Here is a 22,663-nt window from a genome sequence, read left to right as displayed (position 1 = left end):
AATTCTGCTCTCCAAACTAAAGCTAGAGAGAGAGAGAAAGTGGTCGTGTTTCAGTCATTGTGTATTGGGAAGATTGTCTTTCTGAGAGGCATGATACTTTCCTTGACTCGTCATTTAACACACACAAAGAGTGTTATATATATATATATATATATATATATATATATATATATATATATATATATATATATATATATATATATATATATATATATAACTCTTTGTGTGTGTGTGTGTGTGTGTGTGTGTGTGTGATTTGGATTTTTAACGTAGCTTTAACAATTTTTCAGTCATATCGCTACGATGTCTGCAGTGTGACAGTTTATAGTGATGTCAAGAACTGTGGTATCATGCTGCAGACATGTAGGATGATGCCCCACCCAGTCACATTATCCTGACACCAGGCCGACCAGTCCTGACACCTAACATCTTAATGCTGAGCGCCAAGCGAGGCAGCTGTTAGCTGTTGGTACCAGTTTGTAAGTCTTTGGTATGACTCGACCGGGGATCAAACCCACGACCTCCCGCATCCAAGGCGGACGCTCTAACCACTAGGCCACCGGAGCGGTATATATATATATATATATATATATATATATATATATATATATATATATATATATATATATATATATATAATAATAATAATAACAATGAGGACTTTGTATAGCGCCTAATCTTTAGAAGCTCTAAGCGCTTTACAACATTAGATAACACATATAAGATAAAAAAACCCATATTTAATGATTTGATTACAAAAACAAACACCATGAAATTGGAAAACATAAACAACATGCTGAGAATATTTAAGGTAGGAAACATTATTAGGTCTTTAAGTTTGTTCTTGCAGTCAAAATAAGTGAGTTTTGAGAGCACTCTTGAATAGGATCACTGTGTCTTTGTGTCTAAGTTCAGTGGGCAATTCATTCCACGTTGCTGGGCCCTGGTATGCAAAAGAACGAAGTCCATATGACTACACATGGGTGAGGTCGGATAGATATGTTGGACTAGAGTCCGACAGTGAAATGTAGCACAGAGAACAAATTTTGTGTTTGATTCTGGATCGAATGGATAGCCAGTGTATGTGATAGTGGTACTCTAAGTATGATCCGAGCAGCTGTGTTTTGAACTTTTTGAAGTTTCTGGAGCAGATATTGAGATGAACCAGACAGAATTGAGTTACAGTAGTCCAGTCTTGAAAGTACTAATGAACACACACAAGTATATATAATCCGAGGTTCAAACGTCTATTTGTGATGGTAGAGACTCGGTGTACTTTCCCTTGTTAATAATTCCGTCAATCTTGAGGACAATTTGTATCAACTTTCTATATCTATACTTTGCAGTTTCGCTCAGGTCAAGTGACTTTGTGCAATGTATCTTTAAGCTCGTTTAAGATGCTACTTCCTTTTGTTGCTTGACTGTTGTATTATACACATGTTTATTTTGTATGTCAATGCATACGTTACTTGTTTGTTTTAATGTACAAACATTAATTGCTCTAGAATTGGTGGTCCGATCCCTTTCAAGGACATACATAAGTGTCCTCAATAATTTTTCAACCAACGTCTATTCAATAAATTAAGATAATCTCCGTTTGTTATAGACAATTTATATGAAGTTATTTTTATATTATTAAAACAAAGAGCCATTTTAAACATTTTTTGTTTCAGACTGGGAATTATATGTATAATATACATGCATTCAAGTCAACAAAAGGAACAACAGTCGATACTTCCGTCGTAGATGTCCATAGTTTTTATATTGTTGCTAGATGTTGTGTGGGATTCCCGACATCACTGCAGCCAGTGAAGGAACTGATGGTATTTGAAATAAAAGCCTGTAAAAGCTAGGCTTCCGATAAAGTTCCAATTTAAAAAAAAACGGACAAACTCCGTGCCACCTCATTTCGAAACCCAAGCATACCGAAAAAGTTTCCCCAGACCTCAAAACAGTATTTATTCATCACGGAATACTTTGAATTCAGTACACATTCCTTGAGTCGTTTCCGTGACCCCAAAACTTCGGAAATAATTAGGCGTTTGTCATTTTACTAATTAATAATGAAAGGTATACAGCTTATAGTGCAGAAACATCGAAATTACATCCATGTTGAATACTATATGCAGCAAAGTCCGTCTCAGGACCAGACGGGTGCAATGCCAACCCCACATATAGCATTTTAAAATCAAATGAACCAATTTTTATCATCTTTTTCCCAGCGTTGTATAACACCGAATTAAGACTATTACACTGTTATTATATTACAGTCTGAGTTTATTACATTCCATATCAGTATGAACATAGATTTTCGGGCGAGAGTAAATGGGCGACAAAAAATAAGTATTTCAAATATATTGTTTCTAAAAGGCTGGTTGAGCTACAGATGTTAAGATATGGATGATTAATTCTGTTTATCACCACCTTTAGATATAAAAAACCTGACACAATAAAAGAACTACAATGAGGGTACTTTTCTCGTCAAAATCGTCAACATGGTTACCCAAATAATCTTAAAGTGCAACCCACAATTATAGAGCTATTTAATGTTGTTTACATAATGACCCTTACAATCTCTATTCGTGAAAAAAATTAAAACGCACTTTATATGTACAATCATGACACACGTTCAGTATACACATATGGATATATATATGTTGGTATTTCCATTTGGAATACTTGTTGAGAGAAGTGTTAATTACTAAATACTGATTATTTAAACGCTATTGAAAATATATTACCAATATAGTACAAAATCTTGAATTTAGTACTAATACTTTCTTGTTAGTTTCGTTTATGGCTTGCCTAATGAAGAATTATCATGTATGTGTATGTTAGAATCAGATGTGAATATATTTAAAAGTACCATGCATACTTATGATCATACAGACTCGGTGAACTTTCTCTATTAATAGTATTGCTAACTTGGATCTTGCGAGAACTCTTGTGGTGTAAGTCTTGCTCAGACCACGTGACTTTCCGCAATGCTTCTAATATGAGTGTTCAAGTTGTTAAAAACTTATTTTTGCTTGGATGTGTTGTACCACATATACCATCAAAATACGTTATTGGGGTCAACTCGAGAATACAGTACAGTGAATACCACAGGATAACTGTATAATAGGTAAGTCTTTCCATATTTGTTTCTGGCTTAATCTTTCATAGTAATATAAAATACTGTAAATCGTTCCGCGCAGCATTCTTGATGATAATCACGTATGTTTTTCTTTGAATTTTTACGCTAGCTGATAATCGCGTCTGTTTCTCGTAGAGTTTTCCGGTCAATGTCTCAGAATAGATAAAATTACGGAGTTCCTTTCGTACACGATGATTTAAACATATTTCATACTATCTTCAGCGCAACACTTCTAATTTTTTATATGCGGAAAAAGATTGGTCTGTGTACATGTAATCCGCCATGTTCCTCTCAAATTCTGTAATAGTCCATTCTGGATACAGCACCGAGCCTTATTCCAACCGTCGCGTGCCACTAGTAAACAAACATCATCTGCATCGTCTTTAATTAGCATTCTACTTTCATTTAACGTGTACAATGATGTCGGGCATTTCTACGCACGTAAGATTTCCATCTCCAATATTGAAGAAAACACAAACCGAATTCAACCGATTGACGAAAATGAAATACTGCAATGCTTACCTTTGAAAAGAGGTAATAGTCAACAGAATATTCTGTTCAAAATAATATTAATTTTTGACACACGGGATACCACCCCCGTGTTTTCATGACACGCTATATGTCGGCCTATTCTGCGAACAGCTTTGAAAAGATATGTTTATCCATCGGGCCATAGAAATGAAACAAGTTACTTTTTACTATTTCCGTCAGCAGTTCAGTCGAGTTAGTCCATGTTTTTAGCTAGTTTTACAAAATTCAACGTAACAATGCCAATAAATGGCATAAGCAAACTAAACCGATCTTGTAAAAAAATTAGTAAATTTCAACATTTTATAAAAAAATAAGCTATCATGTGCAAGAGAAACAACAATGAATAGGATAATTTAAAAACAGACTATACGCCGGGGAATTTCTTGAGAATCCCGTTCTAGCGGCAAGTTGACACGTTGTGTATCAGACAATTTTGTACGTGTGGGACAACTTCTTGCCAAACTGGAAACTTGGATTAAGATGCAGAATTGTTTTAAGGTATACATTTCCATCTTTTCTATAATGTATTTATTTGTATGATTCAAGAAGGTCATGGAGTGGGTTTTCATGTTGACATTTAGAAATCACATTCTTGTATGCATTTCGAGTCGAAATGTAGGATAATATTGTGCACTTTATGAATATCACTTTCCTTAATTAAAGTACGATCGTTCTTTCTTGATATAAAATGGATTTTTGAATAAAAATAACACACAATCCAATGTTTACAGAAAAGACGTATCGTTGCGCAGAATTACCTGACGCGCAGAATTGGCCGAAATGGTGGGGTATGTGTCAACAAAACAGAAAACAATTAAAGACAAAGGTGTCCAAAATAAATTTAATCAGTATGTGAACATAAAGAAATGCACAGTAAGCAGCTTTGAAAATAATAATAATAGTTATAATAGTTCGAAATTTCCCAATCATGTCTTTGTTCCAGCTGTTTGTTTAGTCACTAATTTAAATAATTGCTGAATATCTTTACTTCAGTGCATTATTTGTGATTTTGTAAAAGGTAACTCGTGTATTTGTTTCAAAAACCATATATATTATATAGGAATTCACTTATGTCCTCTCCAATACGTTCGATTCAGAACCTCCCAACGACAGTGCCAAAGAGATGGGATCACATCAGAGAGCTTGTGTACATCACAGCCACACGAATCTTTGGTAAGAAGCAGTTAAAGAGCAACGACTAGTTTGAGTCTAACTCCGCCACACTCATACCAGCCATAGAAGAGCGTGGCAGTGCTCACCTTGAATACAAGCGATCCCGATGCCAGAGGACACTACAGGCATACATGTCTATCAGAAGCAACGTGCATAGGTTAGCACGTCAGTGCGCCAATAAATAGTGACTTCAGCTGTGCCAAAGCATCAAAAGAACAGCCGATATCCGAAACATCAGAGGCATGTACGATGGCATAAAGCAAGCGTTGGGTCCCACGAAGAAAGTGAAAGTATCACTGAAGTCTGCCGCAAGGCGATACTATCCACGACAAGGGCGAGCAAATGGAGCGTTGGGTGAAGTACTACTCTGAGCTGTACTCCAGAGGGAACTACTTGAACAACGATGCTCTCAACGTCTTTGAAAACCTCACTCTCATGGCCGAACTGGACGAGAACCCTACTGTGGCAGAACTAAAGAAGGCCCTAGAGAAATTGTCCTAAGGTAAAGCCCCAGGGAAGGATGGCATCCCAGCAGAAGTCATCAAGTGCGACTTCAGCGTTCTGCTCACACACCGGCGCGACCTCCTCTGCCAGTGTTGGGATGAGGGTGCAGTGCCTCAGGACATAAGAGACGACAACATCGAAACTTTACACAACAACAAAATAACAGAAGTGACTTCAACAACTACAGGTGCATATCTCTCCTTAGTATCGTGGGTAAAGTCTTCGCACGCGTTATCCTGAACGGACTTCAGACGCTTGCTGACAGAATGTATTCAGAGTCGCAGTGCGGGTTCCGCACAAAGGGGTCCACAATCTACATGATCTTCCTTGTCAGGCAACTGCAGGAGAAGTGCAGAAAACAACACAGACCCCTCTTTTTCCTTTATAGACCTCACCAAGGCGTTCGATCTGGTCATCTTTACAATCCTGGCGAAGAACCGTAGCCCTCCAAAGCTGCTAAACATGATTCAGTCTTTCCACGATGACATGAAAGGCACAGTGCAGTACTATGGCTCAACATCAGACCCCTTCCACATCTGCAGCTAAGTGAAACAGGTATGCGCCCTTGACCCCACACTCTTCGGCATCTTCTTCGCTGTCCATCTCAAGCACACTTTTGGGACGTCCACATAAGAGATCTACCTGCACACGCGATCAGACGTTAGACTGTTCAACCTGGCACGACTGAAGGCAAAGATCAAAGTGCGTGGATCAACCATCAGGGACATGCTTTTCGCAGATGATGCTGCTCTAGCCATTCACACAGAAGCTGATCTACAGCACCTGATGAACCGCTTTGCTAAAGCGATCAGTTTGGGTTGACCATCATCCTAAAGAAAACAAACGTGATCGCTCAGGACGTAAGCCCCTCCTAAGCATCATCATCAACAACTACAAACTTGAGGTAGTTAGTAAGTTCACGTACCTCGGCTCTACCATCACCAAAAACCTCTCGCTCCATGCTGAGCTTAACAAGCAGATTGTTAAGGCATCAACAACTCACTCCAGGTTGTCGTAGAGAGTATGGAACAAAGCATGCTGAAACTGAACACTAAGATCTCCGTGTACTGTGCCTGCGTGCTAAGCACTCTCTGTACGACAGTGAAACCTGGACTCTGTACGCCTCACAAGAGAAAAGACTGAACGCCTTTCACATGCGATGCCTCTGACGCATACTTGGGATTAACTGGAGCGATCGAGTAACAAACAACGAGATGCTTGAACGTGCCAAGATTCCCAGCATTGTCACACTCCTATGCCATCGTCGCACCAGATGTTGAGCCATGTACGTCGGGTGGATGACGGACGGATCCCCAAGGACCTTCTTTGTTTGAAACTTGCCTCTGGCAAAATGTCGATCGGACGGCCAGATATCCGCTTCAAGGATGTATGCAAGCGCAACATGATAACCCTTGACATCAATGTCAACACCTGGGTAGAGCTTGCTCTAGACATTTTCAGCTGGCGACACGCTCTGATCACTGGCCTCAAAGCCGGCGAGGACAAGCTACGCTTGCTAGCTGATGAAAATCGATCTCAGATCAAGAAGAATCAGCTCCAACCCACACCAGACTCAACCTTCAGTTGCAGCAAGGACTGCCACTCTCATGTTAGGCTCCATAACCACAGCAAACGCTGCACAACCACCAACTGGGATATCTCTCATGGGTGCATTCCCATCGTCTCTCGAGACTAACGGATGCCAACCAACGGACATGCAAACGATCGAATATTACATCTTGGCATTATTGACGCATTCCAGTTCTACGTCACGTGGCACATATTGCAGCAGCACGAAACATGGATGTAGTTTGGAAATAGACTAATTACTAATTGTTAAACCTGTCGCTGACAAAAATTTGGAATTTTTACAAACATGTTTCAGATGTGAATAAATTTAGCAGATATAGTTGAACACTTTCTATTGTGATTTGAATTGTTTCACGCTATATTGAATATCATAAGTGTTACAATTCACATTAAGGGCACGAAGATGCAGTGCCGGATTACCAAATAGGCAGAGTAGACACCGGCCTAGGGGCCCCGCGACACTATGGTTTGCTTTTATGAGGTCTTTAATTCACAGCGGTCACGTTTGTTTCTTTCCAGGAAAATCAATTATAGCTCATGACCATGGCAGCAAATGTTGACCTCACAGAGTCAGAACAAAACAGGGATCAGTCACTACCCCAGCGGCAGGGCTCCTATGACCTGATAGGCAGTATGACCAGCATACGGCATCATGAAGCAGTGGAAGTGGATTTAGAATATGTGAGTAGAAATGGGGTAGATTAAATAAAACTGTATTGTCTCCCCTTTGTCAGCAGATCATGACCATAGTTAATTAAATACCTTACAGATTTGAAAATATGCTAATCAGCTTTTATCAGTTATTAATGTTTTTATCTGGCATTTGATAATGATATCAATAAGTATGGTTTACTTTTATTACATGTTTTATCTTCTTCAAATACATCTCCTGATCATAACGCCATAGGAGAACTACCACCTCACAAATGCGGCCCTCCCTAGCTGTACATTTTAAATAAGAAAGCTGAAAGTTGTTTCTCACTTGGGTGGCTTTTAAATAAAGTGATCTCCCTTGATTCAGGGTTTGGCATGATATCTTGTTAATACTTCAGTTACAATTTCCACTTGTACCAAGTAGTACTAAGACACATGCAGTTTTATTTATTCCGAAAATTCTCAGTTTAGCTTAATTATGGACAAATTCCCAATTCCAAGAGTTCTGGTCCCCACTTATAGGAAATGGTAGAAGTTTGATGATCTCTGTTGAAAGACCATCTGTCTTGAGAGACCATAGTTTGTTACCATATGTGATGGTCTCTCAAACAAGTTTTACATTCTCTTACATAATGCAGTAGAGTCTTGGCAGTCAAAATACTGTAATCTATGTAAGCAACTTGCAGTATTTTACCTTGATTTGAAAGAGGTGGAAAAATATTGGAATTTTTTCCTCTTGCAGAAGAAGAAATTCATCTAAAAAATACATGGCAGACCTGGCCATACACAGTTTCTTATTGGGTGTGTGCGTGAATGAGCAAGTACAATACAGTTGTCCCTCTTTATAATTCACCTCAGTACAGCACCATTCCTTATATAAGATGGATCTGATCAGGGATCCTAAATTTTTGCTGAATATAATTTTAATATTGAGCCAAACTCATTATAAGATGACTTCACTTATAATGCTGTACAGAATTATTGTAAAGGATGACAATATTATGTTTATATTGAACACATTTGTGTTATATTGAGGGATAACACTGTTATTAAATTCTTTTTATAGTGAACATATTTTTGTAAGTGGATTTAGCAATATTTAAAATATTTAGTTATGACTAAATTACGAATTTATGAAATTTGTTGAGGAATTACATTCTTCAATTGGTATATATTTACTGCATTCTCATATACTGTCAGATTGGTCTTTGTTGATGAACGATTTAGGAACTTATATTTCTTTAACAATTCCTGAACTTCAGTTCTTGAATAATTGTCCATGTCTGATGTACTCATTCAATTTTCATTATATGAATAGTTCATGAATAAGCAAAGGCAATAAATAGCTCATCATGTGCTGAAAAATGGCATTAAATCAATAACAAACAAAAAAGAAACAAAATATTTTTAATAAAACATAATGAAATTGTTGTAGTTGTTGTTGATTTGACTCATTGCAGTTGATTAATCTAATGGGATGTTATTAATTGTGGAAGAAAATTTGTAGTAGTGCCTTTGTTGTACTTGGAGTGTACTTTGTAGTAAACTTTGGACTATTGGTATTCTCAGTACTTTGATTATTTAATACTGAAATCAGGGAGTTAACTTGCAGTTAAAGGTCAAGTTATTACAGAAACAGTCTCTTTCATTGAATCATTGCAGTTAAAGGTCAAGTTATTGCAGAAATAGTCTCTTTCATTGAATCATTGCAGTTAAAGGTCAAGTTATTACATAAATAGTCTCTTTTGTTGAATCAGCTGCATTCAAAATCCGATGACTTGATAAATTTTTATTTAGTTTTCCGTTATAATAACTGCAACTTGTGTATGCTTAAACTATGCTTGATTTGTTTACAGGTTTTTTGTCTAATTGTGTACTGACTCAATACACATTTATCAGTATCTCAGTTGTGTAACAAATGTTAGTCATTTGCTATTAACAGCATTTAAAATACACGGTATTGGTTTTTAAGTTTCAAGTAATTGTCTTTAATATAAACAAATGTGACATGTAATAAGTTTAGGTTTTGTGAGCCACATGTGCATTGGGTCAGGCATAATAGATACTAGAATGATTTTAGAAAAAAACAAAATCTGTATCAGTTTTAATCACATTTCATTTTTGTAATGGATCAAGGACATCTGGTTACTTTTTATTTAAACATTTGATTTCATATAACATTATACATGCCCTCCATATTACATTCTTAAATGGTTACATCCACTGTGTTGACCAGCAGAGCAGTGGTGGGCATTGGTGCCATCTTGGGACTCTTGCTGCATGTTTTGAATTTTTCTTCATCTTTTCATTTATTAATTTTGATGTTTTTATTTTTAGAATGATGAGGTCATATATTAATTTTTGATGCTTTTCATTTTTAGAATGATGAGGTTGCATGGATCCAGAATCACATCAAAATGAGAAGATGTACTTTTTATATTCCCCCAGAAAGTGAAGATAATAGAGAGTAAGATCAGTAAATTTCTTTGGATTATATTATGGTATTTTATTACATATACAATTTGCCTTAATTGACTGATTAGGCATTTATAATTCATTTTCAATTCCTTTTTCCATATTACACATGCATTTTGACTGACACCTTGCTTTTTTCCCCCACATAATCTAGCTTATGTGAATAATTATTATTTTTAAAAAATCCATTCACACTGTAGTGGGACATATAATAAATTCAAAACACTGTTCTTGTTCGGCTATGATGAAGGGGAAGGAACTTGTTTGATAAGAATAATTGGAGGCCTGATGGAATGGAGAATGAACGAGAATGAAATGCAGCATGAAAACAGATGTAGTGATGAATGTATTTTGAAGAAACAAAAGATGAGATCACAAATTCAGAATGCATAACAATGAAAGTTAAAAAATGGATCAGTTTAAAAAGGCATTTAGTTAATGGATTTAAAAGTAATTTTCAACATATCTAAATTTCAAAATCCCTTACACATGATTGTCATATGCAGCAGGTGAATTTTTTTTAGGAAGAATAATCAATTGTCCATTGTCGCACTTGGGAATTAGAGTTGGTTTATACAAAGAGGTTGTTATGAATCAAACCAAATTTTTTTGCATTAACATAAACATTGTTTATACAGCAAGATACAAACTATAATACCATTATGGTTTGTTTGGTCTTTCTTAAAAGGGAACTAACTTACTTACTAGTAAACAGTCACATTAAACAATATTGATTGACCCTTCACTTTGTGATGGAAAACATTTAATTTCATATTTTCAAATTTATTAAAATCTAAGTATTAATGTGTTATGAATACTGTAAATGAAAGGGATAAATGCAGAACTTACTGTATATACAATTCGGGATGGTAATGAAATCTAAATGATTATTTGAAATGACATCATTTTGTATATACTGTAAACACCTTGAGATTCCAATATTAATTTGTAAGTACTGTAAACACCTTGAGATTCCAGTATTATTTTGTATGTACTGTAAACACCTTGAGATTCCAGTATTAATTTGTATGTACTGTAAATATCTTGAGATTCCAGTATTAATTTGTATGTACTGTAAATATCTTGAGATTCCAGTATTAATTTGTATGTACTGTAAACACCTTGAGATTCCAGTATTAATTTGTATGTACTGTAAATATCTTGAGATTCCAGTATTAATTTGTATGTACTGTAAATATCTTGAGATTCCAGTATTAATTTGTTTGTACTGTAAACACCTTGAGATTCCAGTATTATTTTGTATGTACTGTAAACACCTTGAGATTCCAGTATTAATTTGTATGTACTGTAAACACCTTGAGATTCCAGTATTAATTTGTATGTACTGTAAACACCTTGAGATTCCAGTATTAATTTGTATGTACTGTAAACATCTTGAGATTCCAATATTAATTTGTATGTACTGTAAACACCTTGAGATTCCAGTATTAATTTGTATGTACTGTAAACATCTTGAGATTCCAATATTAATTTGTATGTACTGTAAACACCTTGAGATTCCAATATTAATTTGTATGTACTGTAAACACCTTGAGATTCCAATATTAATTTGTATGTACTGTAAACATCTTGAGATTCCAGTATTAATTTGTATGTACTGTAAACACCTTGAGATTCCAATATTAATTTGTATGTACTGTAAACATCTTGAGATTCCAGTATTAATTTGTATGTACTGTAAACACCTTGAGATTCCAGTATTAATTTGTATGTACTGTAAACACCTTGAGATTCCAATATTAATTTGTATGTACTGTAAACACCTTGAGATTCCAGTATTAATTTGTATGTACTGTAAATATCTTGAGATTCCAGTATTAATTTGTATGTACTGTAAACATCTTGAGATTCCAATATTAATTTGTATGTACTGTAAACACCTTGAGATTCCAGTATTAATTTGTATGTACTGTAAACACCTTGAGATTCCAGTATTAATTTGTATGTACTGTAAACACCTTGAGATTCCAGTATTAATTTGTATGTACTGTAAACACCTTGAGATTCCAGTATTAATTTGTATGTACTGTAAACACCTTGAGATTCCAGTATTAATTTGTATGTACTGTAAACACCTAGAGATTCCAGTATTAATTTGTATGTACTGTAAACATCTTGAGATTCCAATATTAATTTGTATGTACTGTAAACACCTTGAGATTCCAGTATTAATTTGTATGTACTGTAAACACCTTGAGATTCCAGTATTAATTTGTATGTACTGTAAACACCTTGAGATTCCAGTATTAATTTGTATGTACTGTAAACACCTTGAGATTCCAGTATTAATTTGTATGTACTGTAAACACCTTGAGATTCCAGTATTAATTTGTATGTACTGTAAACACCTTGAGATTCCAGTATTAATTTGTATGTACTGTAAACACCTAGAGATTCCAGTATTAATTTGTATGTACTGTAAACATCTTGAGATTCCAATATTAATTTGTATGTACTGTAAACACCTTGAGATTCCAGTATTAATTTGTATGTACTGTAAACACCTTGAGATTCCAGTATTAATTTGTATGTACTGTAAACACCTTGAGATTCCAGTATTAATTTGTATGTACTGTAAACACCTTGAGATTCCAGTATTAATTTGTATGTACTGTAAACACCTTGAGATTCCAGTATTAATTTGTATGTACTGTAAACACCTTGAGATTCCAGTATTAATTTGTATGTACTGTAAACACCTAGAGATTCCAGTATTAATTTGTATGTACTGTAAACACCTAGAGATTCCAGTATTAATTTGTATGTACTGTAAACACCTTGAGATTCCAGTATTAATTTGTATGTACTGTAAACACCTTGAGATTCCAGTATTAACACTAGTTTATACAGATTTTTGTTTGTTACACTTTTAAGATGACTGCCATTCAGCATGAACAGAATTTTCACTAAAAATAATCGACTTGTCAGTGAAAATTGGTGGCAAACATAAAAAAGGATTCCACAGTACTGTACAGTTTTCTTTAATAACAGGTATCCATTTATGTAAAGTAGATATGTATGCTCAAACCTCAGAAAGAAGCTTATAAAAGTACATGTCTTTCTTTAATAACAGGTATTCATTATATGAAGAAGATATGTATTGCAAAATGTTTATTACTTTAACAGCAGGTGTTCTTTATATGAAAATATCTACTATGCAGGTTAAATTTCAATCATGAGAATAAAAAAATTGAGGGTTCAAGACTTTCTTCTAATACAAATTATCAAACCTGACCGCTCTGGTGACCTAGTGGTTGGAACGTTCGCCTCGGATGCGGGAGGTTGCGGGTTTGAACCCCAATCAGGTCATACCAAAGACTATATAAAAATGGTACTTACAGTTACCTAGATAGGTGCTCAGCATTAAGAGGTTAGTGTTAGGACTGGTCGACCTTGTGTCAGAAAAATGTGACTGGGTGGGACATCATGGTACGTGTCTGCAGCATGATGCCCCAGTGCTAGACATCACTGTAAACTGCTACATTGCAGACATCATAGTGATATGACTGAAATATTTGTAAAGCTATGTTACAAATCCAAATCACACATACACACACATGCACACACCTGCAAATTGAAACCTACACAGAAATTATGGTTACTCAAACATTGAGCAAGTATGAAAATTAAGTTTCCGATCAAATTGAACAGTAAGTTCGTAGCGATATGACTGAAATATTGTTATATGCTACATTAAAAATCCAAATCCTATAAAAGTTCTGATCCTGTATATAGTTTGGTTTCAGTAATTTTACATATACTAAAATATGTCAGAGGTTTTTAACACAGAAACTTAGTTTATAAAAAGGTGGAGATTAATGTAAATAAATAAAACACAGTTTTAATTCAAGTGGCAAATTTGCACAAAGTGAGGTATCAGTGGCAATACATTATAAAAGCCACACTGGCTCAGTGGTCAACATATTGGACTCAAGATTAGGAGGGTGGGGTTCAGATTCAACCTTCAGATCGGTGTTGGATTGCTTGCTGTGATGTGTCCTTGGGCGAGGTATGAACTCAGATTTCTTCAGCAGATATAAGCTTTATGCTGACGTGCTATAAAACTCCAAACCAGCCATACATACCAACATTGTTATTGAGTGTATTGACTTCTATCATGTCAGACAGAAGATTTTTGATGTGAAATGAATTAAGGAACTGTATGATAGTGCACTAGGTGAAAAAAATCTTTGATTTCTTTTGAGATTATTGCTTATAGAAAAATATTTGACCATATATTCTATGGAATTTATTTATTTTTTTACCTTTTATTTTATATAAAGTTTAAAATGGTAAAATTTTTAATTTTTCTTGATGCTTGCATTTATTTGCAATATTTTACTTTTTAAGGTTTCTTCTGCAATCCTTTATATTCTGAGTTATCCCCCCTTGCCTTTACCTAAATAAATGCCTTTCCATTTTTTTCCATAAAAAAAGAAGAAATTCCTACCTTATTGAGGCTTATAGATAAGATTCATTATGGTATGTCCACATAATTAAAAAGTACACTAGAAATACAACGAATCTTAAAATAAAAACAATTTATAAACATTTTCAGTCAAACACTGATGTACAGTATTTAGTGCACCCCTTTGGAAACTGCACTGTACCCTGGGATATCTATTAGAATAACTACAGTATTCCTTTTTATAAATTTACTTTAATTAGCACTATATAGCTACTATTGTGCTGACATGCTTTTGAACCCTAATACATACATACACATAAATATCATGCCACGCTGCAGAACATGTACTTTTCTTGCAGCATTTGTCAGTGTGGGTATTACAAAATAGACCATGACCAAATTGGCATTGGCAACTCAAACCGAGAAGTGGAGAGCTCTAGAACCAAATTAAAATGGGATTTCCAAAGACACACAGAAATTGTACCTACCAATGCCTTTGGGGAGATTGAATTTGTTGGTTTTGGAGGAAATATTGGAAAAGTAAGATACATTCTTTACAGTCAAGCTTTCACCTTTCTTGCCAGCAAATACATTGAAGATATTTGCCTGAAACAAGTGAATAATGGATATATTTCATCTCATGGGTGAAAATACTCAAGTTTTTGACCCACAAGATGAAATACATCCATTATTCACATGTAGGAAGCAAATTTTATTTTTATTTGATTTTATTTTATGCTCAAATGTATTGGATAGCAATATACAATACAGATTGAAGTAGCAGATTTATTACTAATTTCTGTGTGATGTCAACAGCTTACTGTTAATATTATGATGCGTTTCATGAATATTTGCCCAGAAAACATAAAAAGCAACTTAATTCTCCTTCCCAATTCAATGTAACATTGCACATTAAGAAAATAAATGTGCATCTTTCTGGATTTACAATCAGTACATCTTTAACAAGAAGCAGTTATACTTACCATAAAAACCATGGAGATTTCTAAGAATGACTTCAAAATGTTATTAGTGTCTGTTTATGGGCAGTGAGAAAATACAATATTTTTTCACTCCAGATTACTTCACGTAGATTTTTAAGATATATATATATATATATATATATATATATATATATATATATATATATATATATATACACACACACACATATATATATATATATATATATATATATATATATATATATATATATATATATATATATATATATATATATATATATATATATATATATATATATATATATATATAATAGTTCCCCATATATGCAAACAAAACTTGTAGGGGTTGACTTTAAAGGCATATATACCAAAAACTCTCAGATCTGTCAGATAATTAGAAACAATTTATTTGACATAAAATCATCACCCATTTCCAGGTCGATTTCATAGTAAAATACATTCTGCCCTATTAGAAGGCCATAGTTTTGCAGACTTGAACAAGATAGCCAACTTTGTTTGACATGAAAACAAGCAAACATGAACACATGATCAGATAATTTTTACATTTGACAGTTTATCCGTGTTGACGAGCAGACTGATAAGTCCACCATCTTGGATCTGATGATGAAGGTGTGGGGAATGGAAAAGCCAAACTTGCTCATTTCTGTGACAGGTGGTGCCCAGAACTTCAACATGAAACCTCGCTTACGGGATGTGTTCCGACGTGGCCTTATGAAGGCTGCACATAGCACAGGTTGGGATTAAAAATCTGGTTTAGAAGTGGAATGCAGAAACCTAAAAAAAACCATCATAAAGTTAACTTTGATCTTAGAAACCTAAAAAAGCCTAAAAGCTTTGAAAAAATGATGATGGGCTTTACCCTGACCACACAAATTGTTTTTTATAGACATCGTTTTTCTTTTAAGGCAGCAGCCTAGTGGCCAAGAAAGTGTGCAAATTGTTTAGCACATACAGATATTTATTTTTTTAATTATATATTAATTTTCACTTTATTTTTATTTTAATTTTATTTAGAAACAAAATCAAATGATACTTTATCGAATTTTAATATATATTATGCTCACCATGGAGATAGTCATGTAGCTGGTTTGGTTCTTGGACCACATTCAAGTTTTTAAAACCCTGAAAAGAACCATAAAAATCTTCCAATTTTAAAATTGAATTTCACTTCTAACCTGAAAAATATATGGATGCAAATTTTATATTTTTTTGCTTAGGTGTTCCAATGTGGTCTTATGAAGACAGCACATATTATGGGTTGGAATTAAAAATATGTGAGAAAAAAATTGTCATTATTTTTGCTTTCTGGCAGATTTCACTTTTATCATGCTGGACTATTTTTATGTAACATTATTTTACAAACACTTTATTCTCATAGTTGCTCTGGTCCATTTAATTGTCTCACATAAAAGACGTGGGTGAGAATATTAGAATTTACCAGTAAGTTCTGACTGGGGTTTGGTTAAAAACAATACAAAAAATATTAGTTCAGGGGGACCCATTTTTTTTTGTTTCTGCAAGGATATCTGATTAATAATTCATCTACTGATGCTCAGTTTTCCTTGTCTTGGTGTCAAACTTTACATCAATTGCTAATATGTTTTTCAGAGATGATAGAAAATATTAAATTTCATTTCATCCCAAAATTGACTTGCTGTGCTTGCTGATTTTGAAGTAACGCCTAGTGCTATAAGAGTCATTAAGTTTTGCTATACAACATTATTATTTCATGAAATGGACACTTGAGAATTCAAAAGGACCATCTCAAGACATTGTGTTAAAAAAAAAATGGTTGCAAATCCATTGGGTTAATGTTTGTCACATAGGTTACAATAATCTAATATTGAGGTGGGTTGCTGGTGGTAGAACTGAGACAAATGAAATCTCATTTGAAGGGTTACCTTATTACCTTATTGGGTCTTTTGCGAAGATTTTCTGATCACCACAACACATTGCATTATGTGATATAATCACATCATCAGAATGCTATTGCATTATGCAGTTATATGGTTAATTGATACATTATAATTTGCAGTAATTAGTTCCTCCAAAAGTAGATCACAATGGCCAACTTTTCATGCTGTTCAGTTTGTTGTTTTCGTTCTTAATTTAGATATATTCCTTCAGTAATAGGAATATATGTTGCAAAACCCTTGACTAAAATCATCCAGTTTTATTTATTTTTTATTTAGATGATTGTAAAATAATAACCTCTGGTCTGTTTCATCATCTTACAGAAAAGGCATGGGTGAGAATATTAGAATTTAAAGCTCTTAATTGGATTTAAACAAGAAACAAGAAATATTGTGGATTTTCGTTTCATTTTGCAGGTTATGTAATTAACAATGCATCTCTAATACTAGGATTTCCTTGTCTTGGTTGTCAGTTGACACATTGATTACTAATATGCTTTGCAAGGAAGATAATACAATTATTCAATTTTTATTTCATTTCACCACAAAATTAACTTCCAGTACTTTCAGATTTTTAAGTAATGCTTAGTGTTCTGAGGTCATTAGGTTATGCCATAACGCATTATGATTTCATGAAATGGTAACTTAAGAACTCAAAAGAACCAACTCAGGAATGTGCTAATCAACCTGGATCAACATTTTAAAGAAAAAAACCTACCCAACTATGGCTGGATGCAGTGAGGCAATTATCATGGCAAAAAAAACAGCAATATTATTCTTGGAAAGGACAAAGAGGTTAAACTCTTTTAGGAAGAGACAGCTTTATAGATCTTATTGAAGAATCAAACCACTCCTTACAGTTTTGGTTCTCTTACTGATAAAAATCTCATGGGAAGGAAAAGAATTGTCTTAGATAACTTTAATTTTTGTGGTCAAGTTTGTTTTTCAGGATTTATTCATGCTTGAGTTATTCCTGACAATTCATGAGCAGGATATCATACTGATGGGTTAGAATTTGTTGGCAGAGGAACTATGTAGAGTCCCATGACTTGTTTATCTTACAACAATGCATCTCTACTAATCATAGATTCCTGAACAGATCTTTGTACAGACTTAATTTTTTTTTGAAAATAAGTCTTGTACTATTTAATTGTTCCTTAATGGAAATGGTGTCTGTCTGAAATACAGCATGGCTTCCATGGTGGCCATGTTGAAATTTATTTTTATCACTCTTCCTCTTAAGTAGATAGATGTATTGACAAAGGATTTTTATTGCAGTCATCTTAAGGATGTTTTTGCCATTATTTTCCCAAACGGATGGTCCAGCAAACATGGGGGTTTACTTCCTACTTCTTGTGTGAAGTTTGTCATAACATTAAGACCATCATGTATATCTTGGTATTCAGACTCCCATTCTTATTCTGGTTTACAGTGAAATATTTTTCCTACATGGTATTTCTTAGTTACTGGTAAGCATCAAACTTGGTGGCAATATTATTGGAATTGCATCATTGATACTTTTCTTAAAGATAATATTGTTCTCAGAGACATAAATCAAACCTTAGTAATTAATTTCATATTTATTATACTGACCATACCTCTTTTGCTCTAATGACATGTTTTTAACTGAGGTACATACTTGCCATGTTAGAATGTATCCAGGCATGTGCTAATCAAGCTGCATTGAAGGTCAGCAGTCTAGTATGGCTTTAGAAAATCCGTGACTCCTTGACTGATGTGGCCACTATGAAATTGGGGTACATGCTTAGTCCAGGTTACAAGTGGATGACAAAAAGAGTCATTACAAGAAGACTGAATACATAATGTATAGTCAAAATTTCTTATTCAAAGCACAATTAAAATCATTTTTTTGCAATGATATAGTGATTTGTTTTGTACAAGAGGCAGGATAGATTACCAAGAGTGTTGTATTTATAAGCTTCTAAACATAGATTTTGTGTTTACCACTTTTATCTATTGTTTTGCTTTTGTTTTGGAGTTACATTTACAGGTTTAGGGTTCTTAGTGTCAAGGGAAATAACTCTTATTTTTAGGATATATGTAGTACACAATGATCTTTGACAATGTTAAATTTATTTCAGGTGCCTGGATCATAACTGGAGGCACAAATGCTGGTGTAATGAAACATGTTGGGAAGGCAGTTAAAGATTATGGCTTGACGGCCTCTACAAATCAGAAACATGTTGTTGCAGTTGGTATAGCTCCTTGGGGAATCATTCAAAATAGAAATGCCCTGGAGGACAACAAGGTGTGATGGTTGGGAAAGCATCTTAGTACCCTACCATACATTGTGGCATATATATATATATATATATATATATATATATATATATATATATATATATATATATATATATATATATATATATATATACATTGTAGTGGCCTATAAATATACCTTTGTCAGTCTGTTCAACATCTGTCTGATTAGGTTTTGTCTTAAGGTCAATTCTCAGGAATTTAGATAAAGTATGCATATTTTATAACATATTTTAAGTCCATAGTGTTGATCCAGGATAATTGGTTGTACCATATCCTACATTTCAGAATTCATGTTTGTTCATTTTGCATGCCATTCTTATTTGCTCTTGTATTTTTATTTATTGTGACAGAAATGCACATAGATTTTGCGTTTACCACTTTTATCTATTGTTTTCCTTTTGTTTTGGAGATGCATTTACATGTTTAGGGTTCTTATTGTCAAGGCAAATAACTCATAACTTATTTCAAAATTTGCTTTAATAAAATAGAAATCAATAAAATGCAAAAGACAGCATCGAATATCTTATAAATTCAAATATAATCACAACTGCAATAAGTTAAAAAATATAGTAGTTGTGTATTTGTTTGCAAATTTGATTTCTTATTACAGTTTGCATATGTACAGATTGCACAGATATCGTCATTTAAGTGATGATGTCGTCACATTAATAGCATTTTTTAATGTCTGCTTTGATGAGAACTATGCAATGATTTATAAGGGGTGAAAAATTTTCAGTATAAAGAATCTTATCCTGTATTATGATACTAAGGATCTTTGGAAATTTGGTGTCAAATGATTTTTATATCCTTTCATAAAATGCATTCATGTTTTTTGTTCGCTTTTATGCACTTTTCACCATGACTTCTGTAACTTAATACATGTACTGTTTAAACAAATTTGTTGACAGGTTTTCATTTCCCCATGAATAGCCCCATCCCCTTGGTAGCCTCAATAAGATGGGAACAGTCAGACTGACCAAAATCTAGGCCAATTTAAGTACATGTACTTGAAGCATGTAAATAACAACTATGCAACCATGTGCTAATGCCAACATTAAATATCGACATTGAATATCACAGTGAATGTTTTTCATTATCAGGATGTGACCGATGCAATATTTTATTGTGGATTTTATTACATAAAGGTAACCAAAATGTAATTTGTCAATATGCAAATGTATTTCACACTGGTTTTGTCTTCACGTACTCAAAATTTCCATTGTTTGTTTTCTCAAAGTGTAAATGCTACTCACTGAAGACAGGTCACCCCTTACTGACGAATTTAACTTGTATCTTTTTTTCAGACCCTTCCCCCCCCCCAACACTTATCTCGACATCAGCCTATGTCGACAATATTTCATCGGGCCCAAGGATGTTGACATAAATGGGTTGGACTGTACAGGATAATTTGCAGTTAAGTTGGTAGTCCTGCATAGTACCCACCCCACCCACATCCACACATGCCACACACATCCACACACAGGCACACAAGATCCATTACCCCTTTACTGCTGGATTGACAGAAGCAATCAAGGGTGAATGCTTTGTTGAAAGTCATACAGCATTGACTTTTTGATAAGTCCACTCCAGTTTCTCACCAAATCTGTATGGCCGACTTTCTGGTCTTATCGTTGAGAAAATTAAATGAGAATTTAAGCATTAAAGACTTATGTGCATATATGTTTCAAAGATGTGTTATGTGCATCATGTCTCAATGATGTGTTATGTGCATCATGTCTCAATGATGTGTTATGTGCATCATGTCTCAATGATGTCTTACTTGCATCATCTCTCGATGTGTTATGTGCATCATGTCTCAATGATGTCTTATGTGCATCACGTCTCAATGATGTCTTATGTGCATCATGTCTCAATGATGTGTTTATGTGCATCATGTCTCAATGATGTGTTATGTGCATCATGTCTCAATGATGTCTTATGTGCATCATGTCTCAGTGATGTATTATGTGCATCATGTCTCAGTGATGTCTTATGTGCATCATGTCTCAATGATGTGTTTATGTGCATCATGTCTCAATGATGTCTTATGTGCATCATGTCTCAATGATGTCTTATGTGCATCATGTCTCAATGATGTCTTATGTGCATCATGTCTCAATGATGTGTTTATGTGCATCATGTCTCAATGATGTCTTATGTACATCATGTCTCAGTGATGTCTTATGTGCATCATGTCTCAATGATGTGTTAAGTGCATCATGTCTCAATGATGTCTATGTACATCATGTCTCAATGATGTCTTATGTGCATCATGTCTCAATGATGTATTATGTGCATCATGTCTCAATGATGTCTTATGTGCATCATGTCTCAATGATGTCTTAAGTGCATCATGTCTCAGTGATGTCTTATGTACATCATGTCTCAATGATGTCTTATATGCATCATGTCTCAATGATGTCTTATGTGCATCATGTCTCAATGATGTCTTATGTGCATCATGTCTCAATGATGTGTTAAGTGCATCATGTCTCAATGATGTCTTATGTACATCATGTCTCAATGATGTCTTATATGCATCATGTCTCAATGATGTATTATGTGCATCATGTCTCAGTGATGTCTTTTGTGCATCATGTCTCAATGATGTCTATGTACATCATGTCTCAATGATGTATTATGTGCATCATGTCTCAGTGATGTCTTATGTGCATCATGTCTCAATGATGTATTATGTGCATCATGTCTCAGTGATGTCTTATGTACATCATGTCTCAGTGATGTCTTATGTGCATCATGTCTCAATGATGTCATGTGCATCATGTCTCAATGATGTGTTTATGTGCATCATGTCTCAATGATGTCTTATGTGCATCATGTCTCAGTGATGTCTTATGTGCATCATGTCTCATTGATGTCTTATGTGCATCATGTCTCAATGATGTCTTATGTGCATCTCGTCTCATTGACATAAAAAATAAGGATAAATTCAGACAAAAGTGCAAAATATCAGTGTAGAAAATGGTAATTT

General features: G+C 34.3%; 1 protein-coding gene across 7 annotated transcripts in view; it reads left to right on the top strand.

The window, feature by feature from the left end:
- The window catches only part of LOC149791819 (transient receptor potential cation channel subfamily M member-like 2), a 104,178-nt gene that overhangs the window by 430 nt on the left and 81,085 nt on the right, over positions 1–22,663 (top strand). For 2 of the 7 annotated variants that reach the window (XM_089970330.1, XM_089970329.1), the window contains exons 1-6: positions 2,375–3,124; positions 7,454–7,615; positions 9,970–10,055; positions 14,852–15,032; positions 16,028–16,208; positions 19,491–19,657. In XM_089970330.1, the coding sequence (XP_089826456.1) occupies positions 7,472–7,615; positions 9,970–10,055; positions 14,852–15,032; positions 16,028–16,208; positions 19,491–19,657 (759 nt within the window). In that variant the 5' untranslated portion in view covers positions 2,375–3,124; positions 7,454–7,471. Of the gene's footprint in view, positions 1–334; positions 568–2,374; positions 3,125–7,453; positions 7,616–9,969; positions 10,056–14,851; positions 15,033–16,027; positions 16,209–19,490; positions 19,658–22,663 lie in introns of those variants that run through there. The other 5 variants (XM_089970327.1, XM_089970326.1, XM_089970328.1 and 2 more) reach the window with 4 other exon arrangements.

The sequence above is a fragment of the Sinohyriopsis cumingii genome, chromosome 9 (assembly GCF_028554795.1).
Source record: "Sinohyriopsis cumingii isolate HCF-2022 chromosome 9, ASM2855479v2, whole genome shotgun sequence".
Taxonomy (NCBI): Eukaryota; Metazoa; Mollusca; class Bivalvia; order Unionida; family Unionidae; genus Sinohyriopsis; species Sinohyriopsis cumingii.
Note: the sequence above shows the minus strand (reverse complement) of the source record. Positions and strands in the feature narration are given on the sequence as shown.